Source organism: Eubalaena glacialis, chromosome 12 (assembly GCF_028564815.1).
Source record: "Eubalaena glacialis isolate mEubGla1 chromosome 12, mEubGla1.1.hap2.+ XY, whole genome shotgun sequence".
Taxonomy (NCBI): domain Eukaryota; kingdom Metazoa; phylum Chordata; class Mammalia; order Artiodactyla; family Balaenidae; genus Eubalaena; species Eubalaena glacialis.
The window spans coordinates 9,549,943-9,570,261 of record NC_083727.1 but is presented as its reverse complement, the minus strand read 5'-3'; the positions used below and the strand labels follow the sequence as shown (position 1 = coordinate 9,570,261).

At 47.1% G+C, this 20,319-nt stretch overlaps 1 protein-coding gene and 1 pseudogene across 5 annotated transcripts in view; one reads left to right on the top strand and one right to left on the bottom strand.

Moving 5' to 3' along the window:
• Positions 1-232: 232 nt before the first annotated feature.
• LOC133102162 (small ribosomal subunit protein uS7-like) lies at positions 233-2,319 on the bottom strand (annotated as a pseudogene).
• A 245-nt stretch (positions 2,320-2,564) lies between these two features.
• SYNJ2 (synaptojanin 2) overlaps positions 2,565-20,319 on the top strand; it is a 97,651-nt gene continuing 79,896 nt past the window's right edge. For all 5 annotated transcript variants that reach the window (XM_061206819.1, XM_061206820.1, XM_061206818.1 and 2 more), the window contains exon 1: positions 2,565-2,742. In XM_061206819.1, coding sequence (XP_061062802.1) covers positions 2,616-2,742 — 127 coding nt within the window. In that variant the 5' untranslated portion in view covers positions 2,565-2,615. The remainder of the gene's footprint in view (positions 2,743-20,319) is intronic.

The window sequence follows — 20,319 nt, the reverse complement described above, 5'->3', positions numbered from 1 at the left end:
CAGCATCCCAGGAAGGCTTCCTGGAAGAAGTGAGCTTTGCATCTAAAAGGAAAGAAAAAGTGGGCCAAAGGCGACTCTGCCTCATTTAATGGGCACGCTGTTCTCAGGAGGAAATAATGTCTCCATTTTACAAATGTTTGGATAGCGTATGAGCATCATACCCGGGATATCCACCACATAACTGAATTTGTGACAAGGGGGCAGAAGGCTCAGGAATGACTTGAATCTCTGCTGTTGTTCACATTTCCTTTATTTCCCAAATCACTCCCTGAGAGGGTATCCACAGAGGATGGAATGTCTGGTGGTTCCTGGTCATTCTTTTTTTTTGGGGGGGCCACCCCAAAGGGAAAACAGGTTTATTGCAGCTGTGGCCAGGCAATCAGCGGTTGAACTTGGCCACACGTTCCAGCTCATCCTTCTTCTTGATAGTGTAGGAGTTGGAGGAGCCCTTGGCAGCGCTGATGAGCTCGTCTGCCAGGCACTCGGCAATGGTCTTGATGTTCCGGAAGGTGGCCTCATGGGCACCTGTGCACAGCAGCCAGATGGCCTGATTCACATGGGGGACAGCAGCGGGGACACGTCCACGGCCTGCCGCCTCACTGTTCCAGCTCGCCCAATGCGGGTCGAGTCCTCCCGGGGGCCACTGTTGATGATGGCATTCACCAGGACCTGCAGGGGGTTCTCGCCCGTGAGCAAACAGATGCTCTCAAAGGCGTGCTTGACGATGCGCACAGTCATGAGCTTCTTGCCATTGTTGCGGCCATGCATCATCATGGCGTTGGTGAGGCGCTCCACGATGGGGCACTGTGCCTTGTGGAAGCACTTGGCCGCATAGCGCCCTGCACTGTGGGGCAGGTATTTGGCATACTTCTCTTTCACTGCGATGTAATCCTGCAGGGAAATGCCATTGATCTGCACATCATTGGTGCTCCACTTCCCAAAGAGCTTGATGTCGGGGGTCTCTGCTACTGCAGGTGCAGCTGTCTCCCACTCCGTCATCCTGAAGACGCAGCCGAGGCGTCTCGGCCGCTCGGCGTGGACCACGCGCGCCCTGGCACAGACAGGAAGCGTTCCTGGTCATTCTTGAGTGTTCTGCAAGGGCGCCACCATCCTGCTTGCCACTGGGGGCTCTGCTCCTTCTGGAACTTGCCCGGGAGACAAATGGCTTAACCCACAGCCTTCTCCATGTGAGCAGAATGGGTGTGAGAGGAACCAACTGGGTGTGGGGCCTGATGGGAACATCCTGACGGAGGTCTCAGGGCCATCCATACACACCCCTTACAGGAGAAGGAAACGAGGCCCCCCAAACCCACCCAAAGGGCGTTTCCCGGGAAGCCCTCTCCTTCTTTCTCTCTCCCCTCCCCTGCAGACCAGTCCCGACATCCTGGCTAAAACCCAGTGCCAAGAGGGGCCCTGCCTAGCTGCCAGGTCCTCGTACTCCAGTGGAGGATGCACGGATATGTGCTGCTGTCCACATGTCTGAGTACAAACTGGCTTATTGTAGTATCTACCCTTAAGTCAAGGACTGTACACACTCACCAGAGTGGGAGGAGGGATTGCAAGATGGAGGGAAAGGGCGCAGGCAGGGAGAGGGAAGAGCCCCCTCACGGGCACACCCACACCCATCAGCATCTCACAGTTGGCCCTGCGCGTTACTCCCCGAGCGTTCGGCTCCTCTGACTCCACACCCATCCTGTAAGCCGGTGGGGCAGGTACCGGTCACCATCTGACAAAGGAGAAAAGCGGGCTCAGAGAAGTCAAGGTCACAAGGTAAGTGGCAGGTCTAGAGATCAGGGTCTCAGTTCTCTCCGAGAAAATACACCTCTGATCCAAATTCTACCTGGGGGTGGACAGTGGACCGCAGTACCCTCCGTACAGAGAGCTAGTAGAAGGCAACACTTAGGGAACACTTTCCACTCGCCAGGCACTCACCAAGCCCTTTACACGAATTCACTCCATCCTCACCGCAACTTTACGAAGTAGCTACAGTTACTAATCCCGCTTCACCCGTAGGGCTACTGAGGCACAGAGAACAAGGGACTCGTCCAGGGTCGCAGAAGTAGACGAGAGAGGGAGGCGTGAGCGGGACCGGGAGGACCAGGGAGGACAGCGGAGGGCCGGGTGGACTTCGGAGGGCCCGGCCCCGGTGGTTTCCAGCCTCGCGGCGCCGGCCAGGCCCCGGCTGCCCGTATAAGGCCGCGGGCGTCCTGTAACGTTTCAGGCGCATTAGGACGCCCCGCGGACTGCAGCCTCCTCCGCGCCGAGGAATGTGTGGAATCCTCCTTCCTGGCTGCCGCCCCCCGCAGGAGGACTTCCCCTCCGCACCCGGGCCCCGGATTAGCCCCCGAGCGAGCCCGGCGGCCTCCCACCGCCGCCTGGCCGCTGGGGGGAGCGCGGCGCCTCGGCGGAGCCGGCCGGGAGGCGGGGAGGCGACCGCGCGCCCTCACCTGCCCGGGGCGGCGCGCGCGGGCGCAGAGGAGGCGGCGGGGCGGAGGCCGGCGAGGAGCCGGGGAGGAGGCCGGGGAGGAGCCTGCGCCGGGCGGCGGCGTGGGCGCGAAGTGAAACTCCTGGAAGTTGCGGGAGCGCGGGGAGCCGCGGCGGCGGGCCGCGCGCCCATGGCTTTGAGCAAAGGGCTGCGGCTGCTCGGGCGGCTGGAGGCCTCGGGGGAGAGCAGCATCCTGCTGGAGGCGCGCGGCCGCGGGGACTGCTTGCTCTTCGAGGCCGGCACGGTGGCCACGCTCGGTGAGTGCGGCAGGCGGCGCCGCCCGGGGCTCCGGGCCGGCGACTCCGCAGCGGCGCCGGGGCTCGGGCCGCGCCCTGGTCCCCTGTCCCGGGGAGGATGCCTGGAGGGGAGGTCGCCTGCCTTTGCTGAGATCTAGACAAACGGGCACCTCCCGTCCCCGAGGTGACCGGTCCCGGGCGGCGCGGAGGTGGCCGAGGCGTGGGGGTCGCACGCTCAGGGTGGCGGGTGGCCAGTTTGAATGAAGTGACGCCGGGGACGCCAGAAGACACGTGTGGCTGCTCCCGGGTGCACAGGCGGCCCACAGGGGTCTGCGGTCTGCGCGCCTGCCGGCGGGGTCCGTTCTTGGAGAGCCGCCTCTGGTCTCTTCTGCCCCGCGCTCCCCCGGGACCCGTTACATATTCAAGACCATCCAGGAGGGGTGACTTAGGAGGCAGCCCGACCAAGTGCCTGGCGCTGTTTTTCTTTGGCACCTGTTGATGAAACCAGTGAATGCCCGTTCCCTTGTGATGGCCTCCTTCACTCCCGGGGGGGATGGGGACAAAAGCACCATAACATAGCCTCCGGAGAAAGCGCTGATGGCACCTTTGCCTCATGTAAATACTTGGCTGAGAAGCGTCAGTACTGCAAAGTATAGAACTTGGAGACAAAAAAACCCACAAAAAACCTGGTGACTCTGTGCTGGTGTATTTGACATTAGCCAGTTGCCAAGTCAGTGTATTTCACCTATGAGCTCCAGGAAGTCTTGACACTAACATTGTGTCAAGGGCTTTAGAGACCATCTCATTTAATTTTCACAATTCTACAAAAGGACTAGTATTATCCCCATATTACAGAGGAGTAAACTGAGGCATGAGGAGGCAAAGAAACGTGCTTGCCTAAGGTGGCAAACAGCTCTACCTTACTTCCAGTGACTATTTCTGTATTGTTGTACAGTGTGCGGCTTCTTGGAATCACCTTGTTTTGTGGCTAACATTCATGAGGAAGGCCAGGTAACAAAGAGAGCGAAACCAGGTAGAATTGTTAGAACTTCAACCTGAACACTAGAGAGTAGGCTTACAACTGGTGTCCAGCATCTCCCCTGTTTGTAGCTAAACAAAGCTCAGAGGAGGGTCACCAGTCCTTTAGGTAGATGACCTGTGCACTCACGCCCACCACATTTTATAATTGAATCATCTTTTTTTTCAGATTGTATGCATCAGTTCTTCAATTAGATTCTTCGGTATACATCTTGGAAGGACCATCTCTTCTATTTCTGCTTCCCTAATCATTTCATTAGCATATAGTTATCTGGCTTGTTTTCAGTCACTTGGTTACTAAAACAACATCTCCAGTATTGTCAGCACCATAAGTGTGCAGTAGTCATGGATTAAATTATTATCAGATTATTCCAATTTGTGCTCTGTCCCGAAAAGTCCAAATTTGGTCATTTGCTAAGGTCTTGAAAGAAAACCACAGAAATCTCCATTCCATTTTAGATGTCTACTTCATACCACATGTATCAGAGCTGAGAGATTAAATTGCATGGTACAAAACTACTGCTTCATCAAAGAGATTAAAATATTATTCAGTTGGATGACAGCAACTTTAAGCAAGGTTCCTATATATTTGAGTTCCTTTCAAGCCACTGGGATAAAAAGACTTTATTTTTTCAAAAGTGAAGATTTTAAAATGATTAATGAAAGTAATACAATGCATATTTTCCATTGGAAATTAGGTTTGGGCTGAAATCATGTGTATTATGTTGGTGATTACAGTAGTCTGGATTCTAGAACAGAGGGTGTAATGATAGGAATGGGCCTCAGCTCACGTGCAGTCCACATTTGTCACTTAACCTAGCATTCATTTTTCAGTAGACTTTGGGCTGAATACTTAACTTGTGAAGTCTTCTTAAATTAAGCGAAACTATTTTTATTTTTATTTATTTATTTATTTAAACATCTTTATTGGAGTATAATTGCTTTACAATGGTGTGTTAGTTTCTGCTTTATAACAAAGTGAATCAGCTATACATATACTTATATCGCCATATCTCCTCCCTCTTGCATCTCCCTCCCACCCTCCCTATCCCACCCTTCTAGGTGGTCACAAAGCACCGAGCTGATCTCCCTGTGCTATGCGGCTGCTTCCCAGTAGCTATCTATTTTACATTTGGTAGTGTATTTATGTCCATGCCACTCTCTCACTTTGTCCCAACTTACCCTTCCCCCTCCCCATGCCCTCAAGTCCGTTCTCTATGTCTGCGTCTTTATTCCTGTCCTGCCCCTAGGTTCTTCAGAACCTTTTTTTAGATTCCATATATATGTGTTAGCATACGGTATTTATTTTTCTCTTTCTGACTTACTTCACTCTGTATGACAGACTCTAGGTCCATCCACCTCACTACAAATCACTTAATTTCGTTTCTTTTTATGGCTGAGTAATATTCCATGTATATATGTGCCACATCTTCTTTATCCATTCATCTGTCGATGGACACTTAGTTTGCTTCCATGTCCTGGCTATTGTAAATAGAGCTGCAGTGAACATTGTGGTACATGACTCTTTTTGAATTATGGTTTTCTCAGGGTATATGCCCAGTAGTGGGATTGCTGGGTCTATGTTAGTTATATTTTTAGTTTTTTAAGGAACCTCTGTACTGTTCTCCATAGTGGCTGTATCAATTTACATTCCCACCAACAGTGCTAGAGGGTTCCCTTTTCTCCACACCCTCTCCAGCATTTATTGTTTGTAGATTTTTTTTTTAAATTTATTTATTTCTTTATTTATTTTTGGCTGTGTTGGGTCTTCGTTTCTGTGCGAGGGCTTTCTCCAGTTGCAGCGAGTGGGGGCCACTCTTCATTGCGGTGCGCGGGCCTCTCACTGTCGCGGCCTCTCCCGTTGCGGAGCACAGGCTCCAGATAGGCAGGCTCAGTAGTTGTGGCTCACGGGCTTAGTTGCTCCGCGGCATGTGGGATCTTCCCAGACCAGAGCTCGAACCCGTGTCCCCTGCATTGGCAGGCAGATTCTTAACCACTGTGCCACCAGGGAAGTCCTGTAGATTTTTTGATGATGGCCATTCTGACTGGTGTGAGGTGATACCTCATTGTAGTTTTGATTTGCATTTCTCTAGTGATTAGTGATGTTGAGCATCCTTTCATGTGTTTGTTGGCCATCTGTATATCTTCTTTGGAGAAATGTCTATTTAGGTCTTCTGCCCATTTATGGATTGGGTTGTTTGTTTTTTTTGATATTGAGCTGGATGAGCTGCTTGTAAATTTTGGAGATTAGTCCTTTGTCAGTTGCTTCATTTGCAAATATTTTCTCCCATTCTGAGGGTTGTCTTTTCATCTTGTTTATGTTTTCCTTTGCTGTGCAAAAGCTTTGAAGTTTCATTAGGTCCCATTTGTTTATTTTTGTTTTTATTTCCATTTCTCTAGGAGGTGGGTCAAAAAGGATCTTGCTGTGATTTATGTCATAGAGTGTTCTGCCTATGTTTTCCTCTAAGAGTTTTATAGTGTCTGGCCTTACATTTAGGTTTTTAATCCATTTTGAGTTCATTTTTGTGTGTGGTGTTAGGGAGTGTTCTAATTTCATTCTTTTGCACGTAGCTGTCCAGTTTTCCTAGCACCACTTATGGAAGAGGCTGTCTTTTCTCCATTGTATATTCTTGCTTCCTTTATCAAAAATAAGGTGACCATATGTACATGGGTTTATCTCTGGGCTTTCTATCCTGTTCCATTGATCTATATTTCTGTTTTTGTGCCAGAACCATACTGTCTTGATTACTGTAGCTTTGTAGTGTAGTCTGAAGTCCAGGAGCCTGATTCCTCCAGCTCTGTTTTTCTTTCTCCAGATTGCTTGGGCTATTCAGGGTCTTTTGTGTTTCCATACAAATTGTGAAATTTTTTGTTCTAGTTCGGTGAAAAATGCCACTGATAGTTTGATAGGGACTACACTGAATCTGTAGATTGCTTTGGGCAGTATAGTCATTTTCACAATGTTGATTCTTCCAATCCAAGAACATGGTATAGCTCTCCATCTGTTTGTATCATCTTTAATTTCTTTCATCAGTGTCTTATAGTTTTCTGCATACAGGTCTTTTGTCTCCTTAGGTAGGTTTATTCCTAGGTATTTTATTTTTTTTGTTGCAATGGTAAATAGGAGTGTTTCCTTAATTTCTCTTTCAGATTTTTCATCATTAGTGTATAGGAATGCAAGAGATTTCTGTGCATTAATTTTGTATCCTGCTACTTTACCAAATTCATTGATTAGCTCTAGTAGTTTTCGAGTAGCATCTTTAGGATTCTCTATGTATAGTATCATGTCATCTGCAAACAGTGACAGCTTTACTTCTTTTCCGATTTGATTCCTTTTATTTCTTTTTCTTCTCTGATTGCTGTGGCTAAACTTCCAAAACTATGTTGAATAATAGTGGTGAAAGTGGACAACCTTGTCTTGTTCCTGATCTTAGAGGAAATGGTTTCAGTTTTTCACCATTGTGAACGATGTTTGCTGTGGATTTGTCATATATGGCCTTTATTATGTTGAGGTAAGTTCCCTCTATTCCTACTTTCTGGAGGGTGTTTATCATAAATCGGTGTTGAATTTTGTCGAAAACTTTTTCTGCATCTACTGAGATGATCATATGGTTTTTCTCCTTCAATTTGTGAATATGGTGTATCACATTGATTGATTTGCGTATATTGAAGAATCCTTGCATTCCTGGGATAAACCCCACTTGATCATGTTGTATGATCCTTTTAATGTGCTGTTGGATTCTGTTTGCTAGTATTTTGTTGAGGATTTTTGCATCTATGTTCATCAGTGATATTGGCCTGTAGTTTTCTTTGTGACGTATTTGTCTGGTTTTGGTATCAGGGTGATGGTGGCCTCATAGAATAAGTTTGGGAGTGTTCCTCCCTGTGCTATATTTTGGAAGAGTTTGAGAAGGATAGGTGTTAGCTCTTCTCGAAATGTTTGATAGAATTCGCCTGTGAAGCCATCTGGTCCTGGGCTTTTGTTTGCTGGAAGATTTTTAATCACAGTCTCAATTTCAGTGCTTGTGATTGGTCTGTTCATATTTTCTATTTCTTCCTGGTTCAGTCTCGGAAGGTTGTGCTTTTCTAAGAATTTGTCCATTTCTTCCAGGTTGTCCATTTTATTGGGATATAGTTGCTTATAGTAATCTCTCATGATCCTTTTTATTTCTGCAGTGTCAGTTGTTACTTCTCCTTTTTCATTTCTAATTCTATTGATTTGAGTCTTCTCCCTTTTTTTCTTGATGAGTCTGGCTAATGGTTTATCAATTTTTTTTATCTTCTCAAAGAACCAGCTTTTAGTTTTATTGATCTTTGCTATTGTTTCCTTCATTTCTTTTTCATTTATTTCTGCTCTGATCTTTATGATTTCTTTCCTTCTGCTAACTTTGGGGGTTTTTTGTTCTTCTTTCTCTAATTGCTTTAGGTGTAAGGTTAGGTTGTTTATTTGATGTATTTCTTGTTTCTTGAGGTAGGATTGTATTGCTATAAACTTCCCTCTTAGAACTGCTTTTGCTGCCTCCCATAGGTTTTGGGTTGTTGTGTTTTCATTGTCATTTGTTTCTAGGTATTTTTTGATTTCCTCTTTGATTTCTTCAGTGATCTCTTTTTTTTAAAAATTTATTTATTATTTATTTATTATTTATTTTTGGCTGTGTTTGGTCTTCGTTTCTGTGCGAGGGCTTTCTCTAGTTGCAGCAAGCGGGGGCCACTCTTCATCGCGATGTGCAGGCCTCTCACTATCGCAGCCTCTCTTGTTGCAGAACACAGGCTCCCGATGTGCAGGCTCAGTAGTTGTGGCTCATGGGCATAGTTGCTCCACGGCATGTGGGATCTTCCCAGACCAGGGCTCGAACCCGTGTCCCCTGCATTGGCAGGCAGATTCTCAACCACTGTGCCACCAGGGAAGCCCTTCAGTGATCTCTTGGTTATTTAGTAGTGTGTTGTTTAGCCTACATGTGTTTGTAGTTTTTACAGATTTTTTTCCTGTAATTGATATCTAGTCTCATAGCGTTGTGTTTGGAAAAGATACTTGATACGATTTCAGTTTTCTTAAATTTACCAAGGCTTGATTTGTGACCCAAGGCATGATCTATCCTGGAGAATGTTCCATGAGCACTTGAGAAGAAAGTGTATTCTGTTGTTTTTGGATGGAATGTCCTGTAAATATCAATTAAGTCCATCTTGTTTAATGTATCATTTAGAGCTTGTGTTTCCATATTTATTTTCATTTTGGATGATCTGTCCATTGGTGAAAGTGGGGTGTTAAAGTCCCCTGCTATGATTGTGTTACTGTCGATTTCCGCTTTTATGGCTGTTAGCCTTTGCCTTATGTATTGAGATGCTCCTATGTTGGGTGCATAAATATTTACAATTGTTATATCTTCTTCTTGGATTGATCCTTTGATCATTATATAGTGTCTTTCTTTGTCTCTTGTAATAGTCTTTATTTTAAAGTCTATTTTGTCTGATAGGAGAATTGCTGCTCCAGCTTTCTTTTGATTTCCATTTGCATGGAATATCTTTTTCCATCCCCTCACTTTCAGTCTGTATGTGTTCCTAGGTCTGAAGTGGGTCTCTTGTAAACAGCATATATGCAGGTCTTGTTTTTGTATCCATTCAACCAGTCTATGTCTTTTGGTTGGAGCATTTAATCCATTTATGTTTAAGGTAGTTATTGATATGTATGTTCCTATTATCATTTTCTTAATCGTTTTGGGTTTGTTTGGGATTGAAAAGACCTACAGGTCTTTTCCTTTTCTTGTGTTTCCTGCCTAGAGAAATTCCTTTAGCATTTGTTGTAAAGCTGGTTTGGTGGTGCTGAATTCTCTTAGCTTTTGCTTGTCTGTAAAGGTTTTAATTTCTCCATCGAATCTGACTGAGATCCTTGCTGGGTAGAGTAATCTTGATTGTAGGTTTTCCCCTTTCATCACTTTAAATATGTCCTGCCACTCCCTTCTAGCTTGTAGAGTTTCTGCTGAAAGATCAGCTGTTAACCCTATGGGCATTCCCTTGTATGTTTTTTTTTTGTTTGTTTTTCCCTTTCTGCTTTTAATATTTTTTCTTTGTATTTAATTTTTGATAGTTTGATTAACATGTGTCTTGGCATGTTTCTCCTTGGTTTTATCCTGTATGGGACTCTCTGTGCTTCCTGGACTTGATTGACTATTTCCTTTCCCATATTAGGGAGGTTTTCAACTATAATCTCTTCAAATATTTTGTCAGTCCCTTTCTTTTTCTCTTCTTCTTCTGGGACCCCTATAATTCGAATGTTGCTGTGTTTAATGTTGTCCCAGAGGTCTCTGAGACTGTCCTCAATTCTTTTCATTCTTTTTTCTTTATTCTGCTCTGTGGTAGTTATTTCCACTATTTTATATTCCACGTCACTTATCCGTTCTTCTGCCTCAGTTATTCTGCTATTGATTCCTTCTAGAGAATTTTTAATTCCATTTATTGTGTTGTTCATCATTGTTTGTTTGCTCTTTAGTTCTTCTAGGTCCTTGTTAAATGTTTCTTGTATTTTCTCCATTCTGTTTCCAAGAATTTGGATCATCTTTACTATCATTACTCTGAATTCTTTTTCAGGTAGACTGCGTATTTCCTCTTCATTTGTTTGGTCTGGTGGGTTTTTACCTTGCTCCTTCATCTGCTCTGTGTTTCTCTGTCTTCTCATTTGGCTTAACTTACTGTGTTTGGGGTCCCCTTTTCGCAGGCTGCAGGTTCGTAGTTCCCGTTGTTTTTGGTGTCTGCCACCAGTGGCTAAGGTTGGTTCAGTGGATTGTGTAGGCTTCCTGGTTTAGGGGACTGGTGCCTGTGTTCTGGTGGATGACACTGGATCTTGTCTTTCTGGTGGGCAGGACCACGTCCGGTGGTGTGTCTTGGGGTGTCTGTGGTCTTATTATGATTTTAGGCAGCCTCTCTGCAAATGGGTGGGGTTGTGTTCCTGTCTTGCTAGTTGTTTGGCATAGGGTGTCCAGCACTGTAGCTTGCTGGTCGTTGAGTGGAGCTGGGTCTTAGCATTGAGATGGAGATCTCTGGAGAGCTTTCACCATTTGATATTATGTGGAGCTGGGAGGTCTCTGGTGGACCAGTGTCCTGAACTTGGCTCTCGCGCCTCAGAGGCACAGGCCTGACACCTGGCTGGAGCACCAAGACCCTGTCAGCCACATAGCTCAGAATAAAAGGGAGAAAACAAAAATGAAAATAAATAAAGTTATTAAAATAAAAAAATTATTAAAAATAAAAAATTTTGAAAGTAATAAAAAAAAAGAAAAAAAAAAGGAAAGAAAGAAAGAAGAGCAACCAAAGCAAAAAACAAATCCACCAATGGTAACAAGCGATAAAAACTATACTAAAAAAAAAACAAAAAAAACAAAAAAAACAAAAAACAGACAGACAGAACCCTAGGACAAATGGTAAAAGCAAGGCTATACTGACAAAATCACATAAAGAAGCATACACATACACACTCACAAAAAGAAAAAGGAAAAAAATATATATATATATAAAAAAAAGGAAGAGAGCAACCAAATCAATAAACAAATCTACCAATGATAATAAACTCTAAATACTAAACTAAGATAAACATAAAACCAGAAACAAATTAGATGCGGAAAGCAAACCCTAAGTCTACAGTTGCTCCCAAAGCCCACCGCCTCAATTTTGGGATGATTCGGTGTCTATTCAGGTATTCCACAGATGCAGGGTACATCAAGTTGATTGTGGAGATTTAATCCACTGCTCCTGAGGCTGCTGGGAGAGATTTCCCTTTCTCTTCTCTGTTCGCACAGCTCCCGGTGTTCAGCTTTGGATTTGGCCCCGCCTCTGCGTGTAGGTCACCTGAGGGCGTCTGTTCCTCCTCCGACAGGACGGGTTAAAGGAGCAGCTGATTAGGGGGCTCTGGCTCACTCAGGCCGGGGGGAGGGAGGGGCACAGAATACGGGGTGAGCCTGCACGTCGCACCAGCCTGAGGCGCGCCGTGTGTTCTCCCGGGGAAGTTGTCCCTGTATCATGGGACCCTGGCAGTGGCAGGCTGCACAGGCTCCCGGGAGGGGAGGTGTGGATAGTGCCCTGTGCTTGCACACAGGCTTCTTGGTGGCTGCAGTAGCAGCCTTAGCGTCTCATGCCCGTCTCTGGGGTCCGCACTGATGGCCGTGGCTCGCGCCCGTCTCTGGAGCTCGTTTAGACGGTACTCTGAATCCCCTCTCCTCACGCACCCGGAAACAATGGTCTCTTCCAGTGAAACTATTTTTAAAAGGCAGCTGTAGCATTTGGTGATGTTGCTGGTCCAGAAAAGGATTGTAGGAGCCTTCTGTTAGTAGAAAGTTGTTGTCTCAGACTTTTAGAGTATTCTAAACACATCACAATTGGATAGACCGGCTCTGAACTTGAAATTCCCATCTGTGTTCTAAAGGTCTAGCTTTTTGCTTTCCTTTTCTGGATGAGGTTAAGAGTGCTTTCATTGTTTTTCCCCCCAGAAGGTTGCAGTCTCTACTTTTGCGAGGGGCAGTACACCTGTGGCAGCCGGCATAGCTGGCAGTGGAACCCTGGCCATTCCATGAGGTTCAAGGTTGGGGGCAGCTTACTTTTCACGTCAGCTGTGGTTTCCTGTGATGGGTCTCCCCAGTGAGGAATGAGGGGTCAAGCAGACTTAAGTCGAGGGTTTATTCCCACTGTCGAGGGCAGTGGTTTCTCCCTGGCCCCTGAGTGGTCCTAAATTCTGTGCAGCTCTGCGGCAGGTGCACGCTGCTGCTTTTACGGGGACAGGCAGGAGAGCTGGGTGGGCACAACAGGCATAAGCACAGCTGTTCAAGGCACATTTCAACCCGTAAGGATCATAACTTGAAAAGGCTTCCCATTGAAAGGGGCTCACCTTTGCCTGGTGTTTTCAGGCAGTGCTGAGATAGGGGCTTGAGTTGGGTGGTGAGTTTAGGAAAAACTGATGATCATTGATTGGCCGTTTTCTAGGTTAGTCCTATTCCAACGTGACTTAGGTGGCCACCTAGCCTGCCAGCAGGAGGTTTGCTGGAGGAATACTTCCAAGTTCCAACTTCTAAAAGAATTAGGTTGAGAATCCATCTTTAATGTGGGTCAGCGGGAACAGGAATTCCAGAGGCAGAAAAGCCAAACAGGTTGGCACCAATTTCAAAGGTTTTTATCAAGTTTTCTCGATGACCTGAGTCAACAGTAGGAGGCGTCTCAAGTATAGATACAAAGCCAGAGCCTGTATGAGTTCCCCTGGGTCTGCCGTCCACAGTTAACATACAGATGTTCTCTTATTTGCGTACTGGGACAAAAAGCGCTTGCTGTCTTCTCTCTCTTTGTCGCTTTTAGACGTCGTGCAGACCAGATGAAGGGAACTGTGCCTATAGTTCATGACTTTCGTCCATTTTTAGAGCCAGCAGCAATGCTCCAGAGTTCAGTGTTCTCCAGACAGCCCCCCAGGAAGGGTGGTCTGCAAGTGCACGTGTGTTTACACGTGGGTGTGAGTCATGCAGCCCTGCCTCTCCCACCCCCAGCCATGCGTGCTGTGGAGCAGGGAGCAGGGTGGGCAGGAGGCTCCGTGAGACTTAATTAAGCTAATTAGTGAGTGTCCCGAAATTACCTTGAGCTTCTGGGGGAAGAGGTCCTGTGTAAACACAGGCCTGGGTTCTCCCAGCTGCTGTGGGAGAGGCCACAGCGTCAAGTTTTGTTTGACTTGGAGACGTGGCCATGGAGCCGAGCAAGGCTCTGTATAAACTGCCACCTTGGCCGCTTTGTCAGGCTTCGTGGCCTGGGTTTATTTGGTCAGTGACTTGAAGTTTGACCTGCCTAAGGGCATCTGAGAGAGTCGAATGAATCCTCCTGGGTAAAGACTGAAGCGCAGGTAGGGACTGCTGGGGGCTTCGGGCTCCGGTCTTGAGAAACCTGGGTGGTGACCCCTGGTCGCAGCGGCCTGTTGTGTCCGTGGCTCATGAACAGGCCTTTCCCAGTTGTAGGTTTGCTGCGCGTAATATTGACAAGAAGGCACACTGAGTTAGCGTGCTTCCGCCTGGCTTTTTTTGTAACTCACCCGGAGGAATGTGATATCAGATCTCGCCAGGCTCCTTTTTTGGGCTGCGTGGCTCCAAAACTTTTCCTTTAACCTTTAATTGTGAAAATTTTCAGATGTACACAAAGGTGGAAGGAAAAATGAATCTGCTGTACCTGTCACTCACTGTGGATGGTTATCAGTACAGTTCAATTCTATGTCACCCGTCCCTGTATTTTATATGAAAAATAAATTTCCTAAAATTTAGTTGGTTTATTGCCAGCAAGGTTTTAATTAATTTGGCTTTGCTTTTTTTTTTTTATTCTTCCTGACTTGCATTTGTGTGTGTGTAAGTTCAAATTTACTTGATGGATTGAAATGTGACCAACAACAGAAATGGTGGTGTGAATTGATTCTGAGATTCTGGCCAAGATACATTTTTTTTTTTTTTTTTTTTAATGTGATGATCCATTTATTTATTTATTTATTTATGGCTGTGTTGGGTCTTCGTTTCTGTGCGAGGGCTTTCTCTAGTTGCGGCAAGTGGGGGCCACTCTTCATCACGGTGTGTGGGCCTCTCACTATCGCGGCCTCTCCCGTTGCGGAGCACAAGCTCCAGACGCGCAGGCTCAGCAATTGTGGCTCACTGGCTTAGTTGCTCCATGGCATGTGGGATCTTCCCAGACCAGGGCTCGAACCCGTGTCCCCTGCATTGGCAGGCAGACTCTCAACCACTGCGCCACCAGGGAAGCCCTCAAGATACATTTTTAAGAGTGAAGTGATCACACGGGAAGAGTAAACCACAGCCTGGAAGAGCCGGGTGTCCCCCCTCTTGGGACAGCATTGATGGGCTCGAGGGAGATGGTCTGGACCCAGTGGAGGCACTGCCCCTAGACCACGGCAAGAGGGGGCCTTGCCCTGTGTCTCTCACCAGAATGCGGAGTCGGGCCAAGCGGCCGTGTCCCCTGCTGTTTGTGGCCCTCTCCCTGACCACCCCTGGACCCCAGTCCAGGTACACAGGATCCTGGAATCTCCTGCGTAAGTGGTGCCCAGCCTGCATCCAGCCTGCTCTGGTCTCCTCCCAGGGCCCCCGACAGACTGTGCAGTGGGTGAGTCTACCCAGGTCTGGAGGAGGGGCGTAGCAAGGGTGCAGGGTGTGAGTGGAAGTGGACGCACACTTGCTGGGGTGTCCTCAGGTGTGTGCACGAGGCCCCTACAAGGTGGTATGAAGCCCAGAGGGGGCTGGGGTCGGTGGAAAGAAAAGGGGGCCAGGCTGGGGGCGGCTCTCCCTACTGGGCACATTCTGGACCTGGCCTTCCAGTTAGTCCCGGGGGTGTCCTTCTCAAGCCAAAAGGATAAAACGTATTTTACTTAACAGTTTGTGAGCTTGATTGAAACCTTACAAATAGTTCCACACAGGGGGTGCAGGGCTCCGATGGTACCTGGCTCAGACCCTGTAGGTGTCAGGCCAGGTGTGCCTAGGTCTTACTCTGGGGCGTTCCTTGGGCACCCAGGCACCCCTTTGTGATTTGTGGCTGCTCAGCTTCTGTTGATGGACGGTGTCACCTTTTCACCTGAGGATGGTGTTTTTTTCCCCACTCAAAGTGTCCTTAAAGCCCTGGCAAATGCCCCAGGCTCAGACCTGGGAATTAAATTGGGGTCCCTATTATTAGCGTGTGTATGGTGGCCAGCCCGTCTCCAGGGGAAAATCAAATCAGGCTGGCAAAGGTGCGTGCACCCAAGTAAGCTGAGGGCTTGAAAGCGAGGCCCCAGCGCTGCGCTGGCATCTCCAGGCTGGAGTTACTGTGGGGGCTTTGCTAGATGGCGGATTCTCAGCAAAAGTCAACACAAAACAGCCCAGTTACAGGCATTTCCTGTTTCAAGGACTTCCTGGAAGGAGACCTGGGACCCTGTTATGTAAATGTAAGTCATTATTGAGGACAGTTTAATGAAACCCTTAAAAACATGCCCGTCCTTGATCCAGTATTCTATGGGTAGCCTATCTCGGGAAATACACACATGAACTCATTTTGCTTCAAGGATATGTATTGCAAAGTGTTTTGAATTTTCAGCTGGTCAAGTAAACTTTGGTTCACTTGATAATAATAGCTAACACTTATGGAGTGCTTACCATGTACCAGGCGCTGTTTGTGGTTTATATGTATTGACTTATTCAGTCCTCACAAAGAGGCAGGTCCTAATAATCTCCATTTACACTTGGAGAAACTGAGGCACAGGGAAGTGTAAGAACTTGCATGAGGTTCTGTTTCTAGTTAGTGGCCGAGCTGTGATTTGAGCAAGCCCAGGAGGCTCCAGAGAGCAGCATGTTTGCTAAAATCCCATGCTCAGAAAAAAAGAAATTTCAGTGTGTGTATGAAAAACACTAGCAGCGTCCTGTTGTCTCTCTGCTTATCTTGGGTTTCAAAACACACGTGTAGTCAGTGAAGAGGAGGGCTGCTGGCGAGTGTAAGCATCACACAGCATCCCGACTGTGACTGGCTTTCCATCTGACACTCTTTTATAGAGGGGTGTTCAGGCTTGGGGAAGCAGTCACCCACGTTCTGAGCAGTGCGTGTGATAATTACAAAGCGGAGATCTTCAAGAGAAGTGTGTGGGCTTCAGTCCTGTGTTCTAGCAGAGCTGAGGCTTGTGCCGGGTCTCGTCCTTCTGAGTGGATGTCCTGACACCTAGAACAGAGCCTGGTTAGGACTCAAGGCTCTGAAGGAAGTGATGGGTTTCTCGGTGTAGAGGTGGCAGTGGACCCCAGGCTCCCCAAGGACGTGCATCTCTATGTGAGGACAGTCAAACAGGTAACACGCTGGTGTCGTCCTGAACCTCTCCTCGATTTTGAGTGGGGAAAGGTTCCTGAGTGAGTGTGCTGGGCGCCCTGCACACTTCCTGTCCTCTGTTCTGGGGCCCTGAGGACGGCTCTGCCACGTGGGTGGATAGACTGCTTTGCACCCAAGGTGGGCACTGGGCACCTGTTGTGGAGCACAGGGCCCCGTCCAGGAAGGCTGGATGCATCTGGCCGGCTGCTGGGGGGCAGCAGTCTGAACTCGGGGCATATGAAGCTGGAGGGTTGCCATTTGCTTATATAGCTTCTTGGTTCAGAAAATGACTCCGGGTGGGAGGATTCACTCTGAGCATATTAGCTGTGGAGGGCGGGCGGAGCAGCTCCTTCTGGTGGCCCAGTTCATGGGAGCAATTCCAAAGTACAAATGCAAAAGTCTGAACTTAATTTTAAGGCAGTTTTTTGAGGATATGGGACTCCCCCGGAGAGGCTTCTGTAACATCACGGGAGCTGGTACTTAATTCTGTTCCTGCCTCTGTGCCCATTTCCGCCCCTCTCCCTCCCCTCCCCAGGCTGCTGGGGCGTGATGGGGCCGTCCCCCCTGCCCCACCTGCTGGACCCTTGTGCTCTACTCTCCGGCTCTTTCGTGTGTGTTTCACTGAAACCATACCCTCCCTGAGAACAGGGCATCGTCTTCTGCCACTTCTGCTCTTTGACAAGGTCTGACGTGATGCTCAGGGCAAAACACGTGGTAAGAAAGGAAGAGGGACTTTTCCTATGCCCTTTAAAGCATGTGAGGTCTCACGGAGAATTTGGGCCACCAAATGCTCTCCCAGTTACTGTGTTGATGTGGGATTTGGGGGTGGAGTAGGGAGAGGGCAGGGTGTTCAGGACTGATGCTCAGACCCAGCGGAGGACTGGGATGGTCCGGTCACCCATCAAGAGCTAGGAAAGTGGCCAGATTTAAGGTGAGCACAATGTACAGCTTATCTCTGCTGGCCGGCTGCCTTTTTGTATTCAACTTGTACTGACATTCCTGACAGGTGGTAGTAATCTCTACTCAGAAAAAGCAAACTCCTTTCCTCAGACCTGAATTCTAACCCTGACTCCTTAAGCTATTCCTTATCTGGGGGAATTGAGTTAATTCCCCCAGGCCTCAGAATCCTAATCTGAAAACAAATGCATGACAACCTATTCTGGCTTTCCTACTTTCAGATTCCATGTGTCTTTAAAAAAACAAAACAAAACAAAAACTTAAACACTAAGCATAAGCAAATAAGCAACACCCCTACTTTATACACCTGGTTAAAGTTATAAACTACCCAGAAATTTGAATCTTAGGAGAAATGACCTGGCAAAGTAAAATCTAAGATGGCTCAGATCTAAGTCTGAGCTAAACCTAGGAATCTGATGCTATACATTTTTTACTGGAGACTTATGAATTAATTAAAATGCATGAAATTCTTTCTCTTGATTCTGCCCCTTTACTGTAACCAGCAAAAAAAATTTTTAAGCCATAACAATTTAAGCTTAAATTAGGAACATACGGTATTTATTAAACTAAACTATGCTAATTGAGTAGCTCTTTTAGCAGAGTCTTATTAATACCCACTGGCATTCTGAAAATCATACCTTTCCTCATATTGAATAACTTTTTTTTAACAATCTGGACTGGAGTGGGGCAAGTTGTGTGTCTGGGATTGAGTGGGCTTGTTTGTCTGTGTTTATTGCCTATACATGGCATGGACTTAGCTTCACCATGAATCTTATCCGTGGCTGATAAATGTTGTATGTTGGAAAAACTCTTTAAGCAGGGATAGTCCTCTGCCGCCCCGGCTTGCCAGCCAAGCAGAGCTGAGGTCAGGCAGAGCCGAGCTGGGTCCTGCTGGCAGAGAGGAGTGATGGGAGGCTATCAGTTGCAGCAGCAGGGCACATGCTCCGGCCTAACACAACAGTGACACTCGTCTCACGGCCTGTTTCAACAGTGGACCTGTTTGTTTTTATTTAAATGGTGTGGATAGAGAAAGGAATATTGGAAAACGAGGGCTGGAAGTAACTTGCCACCCACCCAGGCCTGAGCCAGGCCCTTATAACAATGTCCATCTGCCTAGTGGCACCTGCTTCTCTTTTCACTGGGACCGCTAGGAGGGGAGGAGCCTGTGGACCAGGAGGGGAGGAGCCTGTGGACCAGGACCCTGTGCTGCCGGACGAGGCGGCGAGAGCCATGGGCAGAGCACATCTGTGGGGGTAACACAAGAGGGCCAGCAGCAGAGCTGCAGGAATGGAATTCCGTGTTGAAACTGTAGGTCTCTGGAGTGGACAAACAGAATCTTATACTTCCCATTTCTAAGGGCTACTTTCTGCTTTCTCCAGACACACAGTGCTTGGAGTGAGGACTCAGAGATTTCGTCTGATGGTATAAACTGATTTTAACCAGAAGTAACAGAACTTCATTGCTAATTATTCTTTAAGTTTTGCTGTTTGTTGACAGGGAAAGAGGTATGATGTCCATTAGGATGTTAAAAATATTGACATTTGCAAAGACCCCAGGAGTCTGGGATGGGAACACAGGGGAAGGTCCAGGCCTCCGTGCCAGGTTCTGGGGTGAGGTGGTGGGGTGGGAGGGCTGGGTGAGGCGGGCTGAACTCCTGTTCCCTCCCAAGCTCCCCTGCTTTCCAAGCTGTGACTGTGGGTCTGAATCTGTCCAGAGGGGATGCTTTTTGCTAATTCACAAAAAGGCACCATACCAGCTGGAGACTGCCCAGCAGTCTGGAAAAGGTGGACAGGTCATAGCCTTTTCTAACTCGTGTGGTAGTGATAAAATTTTAGTCCAGCCACAGAACTGGAACAAATGACCTAAGACACATATATGGAGTGAGAAATTGTAATGAAATACCACTGCCTGCACACGGATGGCTCCAGACTTCAGGGGTTTCTGGGTGTGTGTCTGACTTCAGCAGCGCTCCCCCTTTAGGTTTCTGGGTCAGTTTGCTGTTAGGAAAATTAGGTTACTGAGAGCTTATTAGAATTTTGTCTTACAAGAGAAAATAGACCCAGAACGAAAACTTGAGGAGCGATCCTGTGAGGAAAGTTTGCGAGCTGTAGAGGATGAACTTTGTGACTTCAGTTTGGTCCCTACCTTTTTCCTGGGTCTTGTAGGAAAGTCGTCACATTTGTGACTTCTGTCTTCCCCTCTCCTGAACACTCTCAGGTCTTTGGGTGCGGATGATAAGATTGTGCGTTTAGGAAATCCAGGAGACAGTCCCTGAAGTCTCTGTGAGTGCAGCAATATCACGCCTGGCACTTGTGCGGCAACCCTCCAGGAGACAGACAGATGGACTCATGTGCACACACACAGTGGGGACACAACAGGTGAAATAAGATTGGGAAAATGTTGATGCCTGTTGGAGCTGGGTGATAGGCAGGTGATAGTTCATTAGACGTAGTGAATTAATAAACTGGCTGCTTTTCAAGCTCAACAGATGAAAATTGGTAGTTTTCCCATATACCATCATTAGTCAGTTAGAGTATGTAATAGGAAAAACAGATTCCACTCGCAGTAACAACAGTTTCTGGGAATAAACATAATAAAATATGTAAAGCTATAAAACTTTATGGATGCACTGAATAAGTGGAAAGGTACAGCATATTCTTGGGAAAGGAACATCAACATTGTAAAAATGTTCTCAATAAATCTGTAAATGCAAGTACCTATGTGTAAAATGCAATCAACAGGAGTGTTTGGTTTTTTTTAATATAA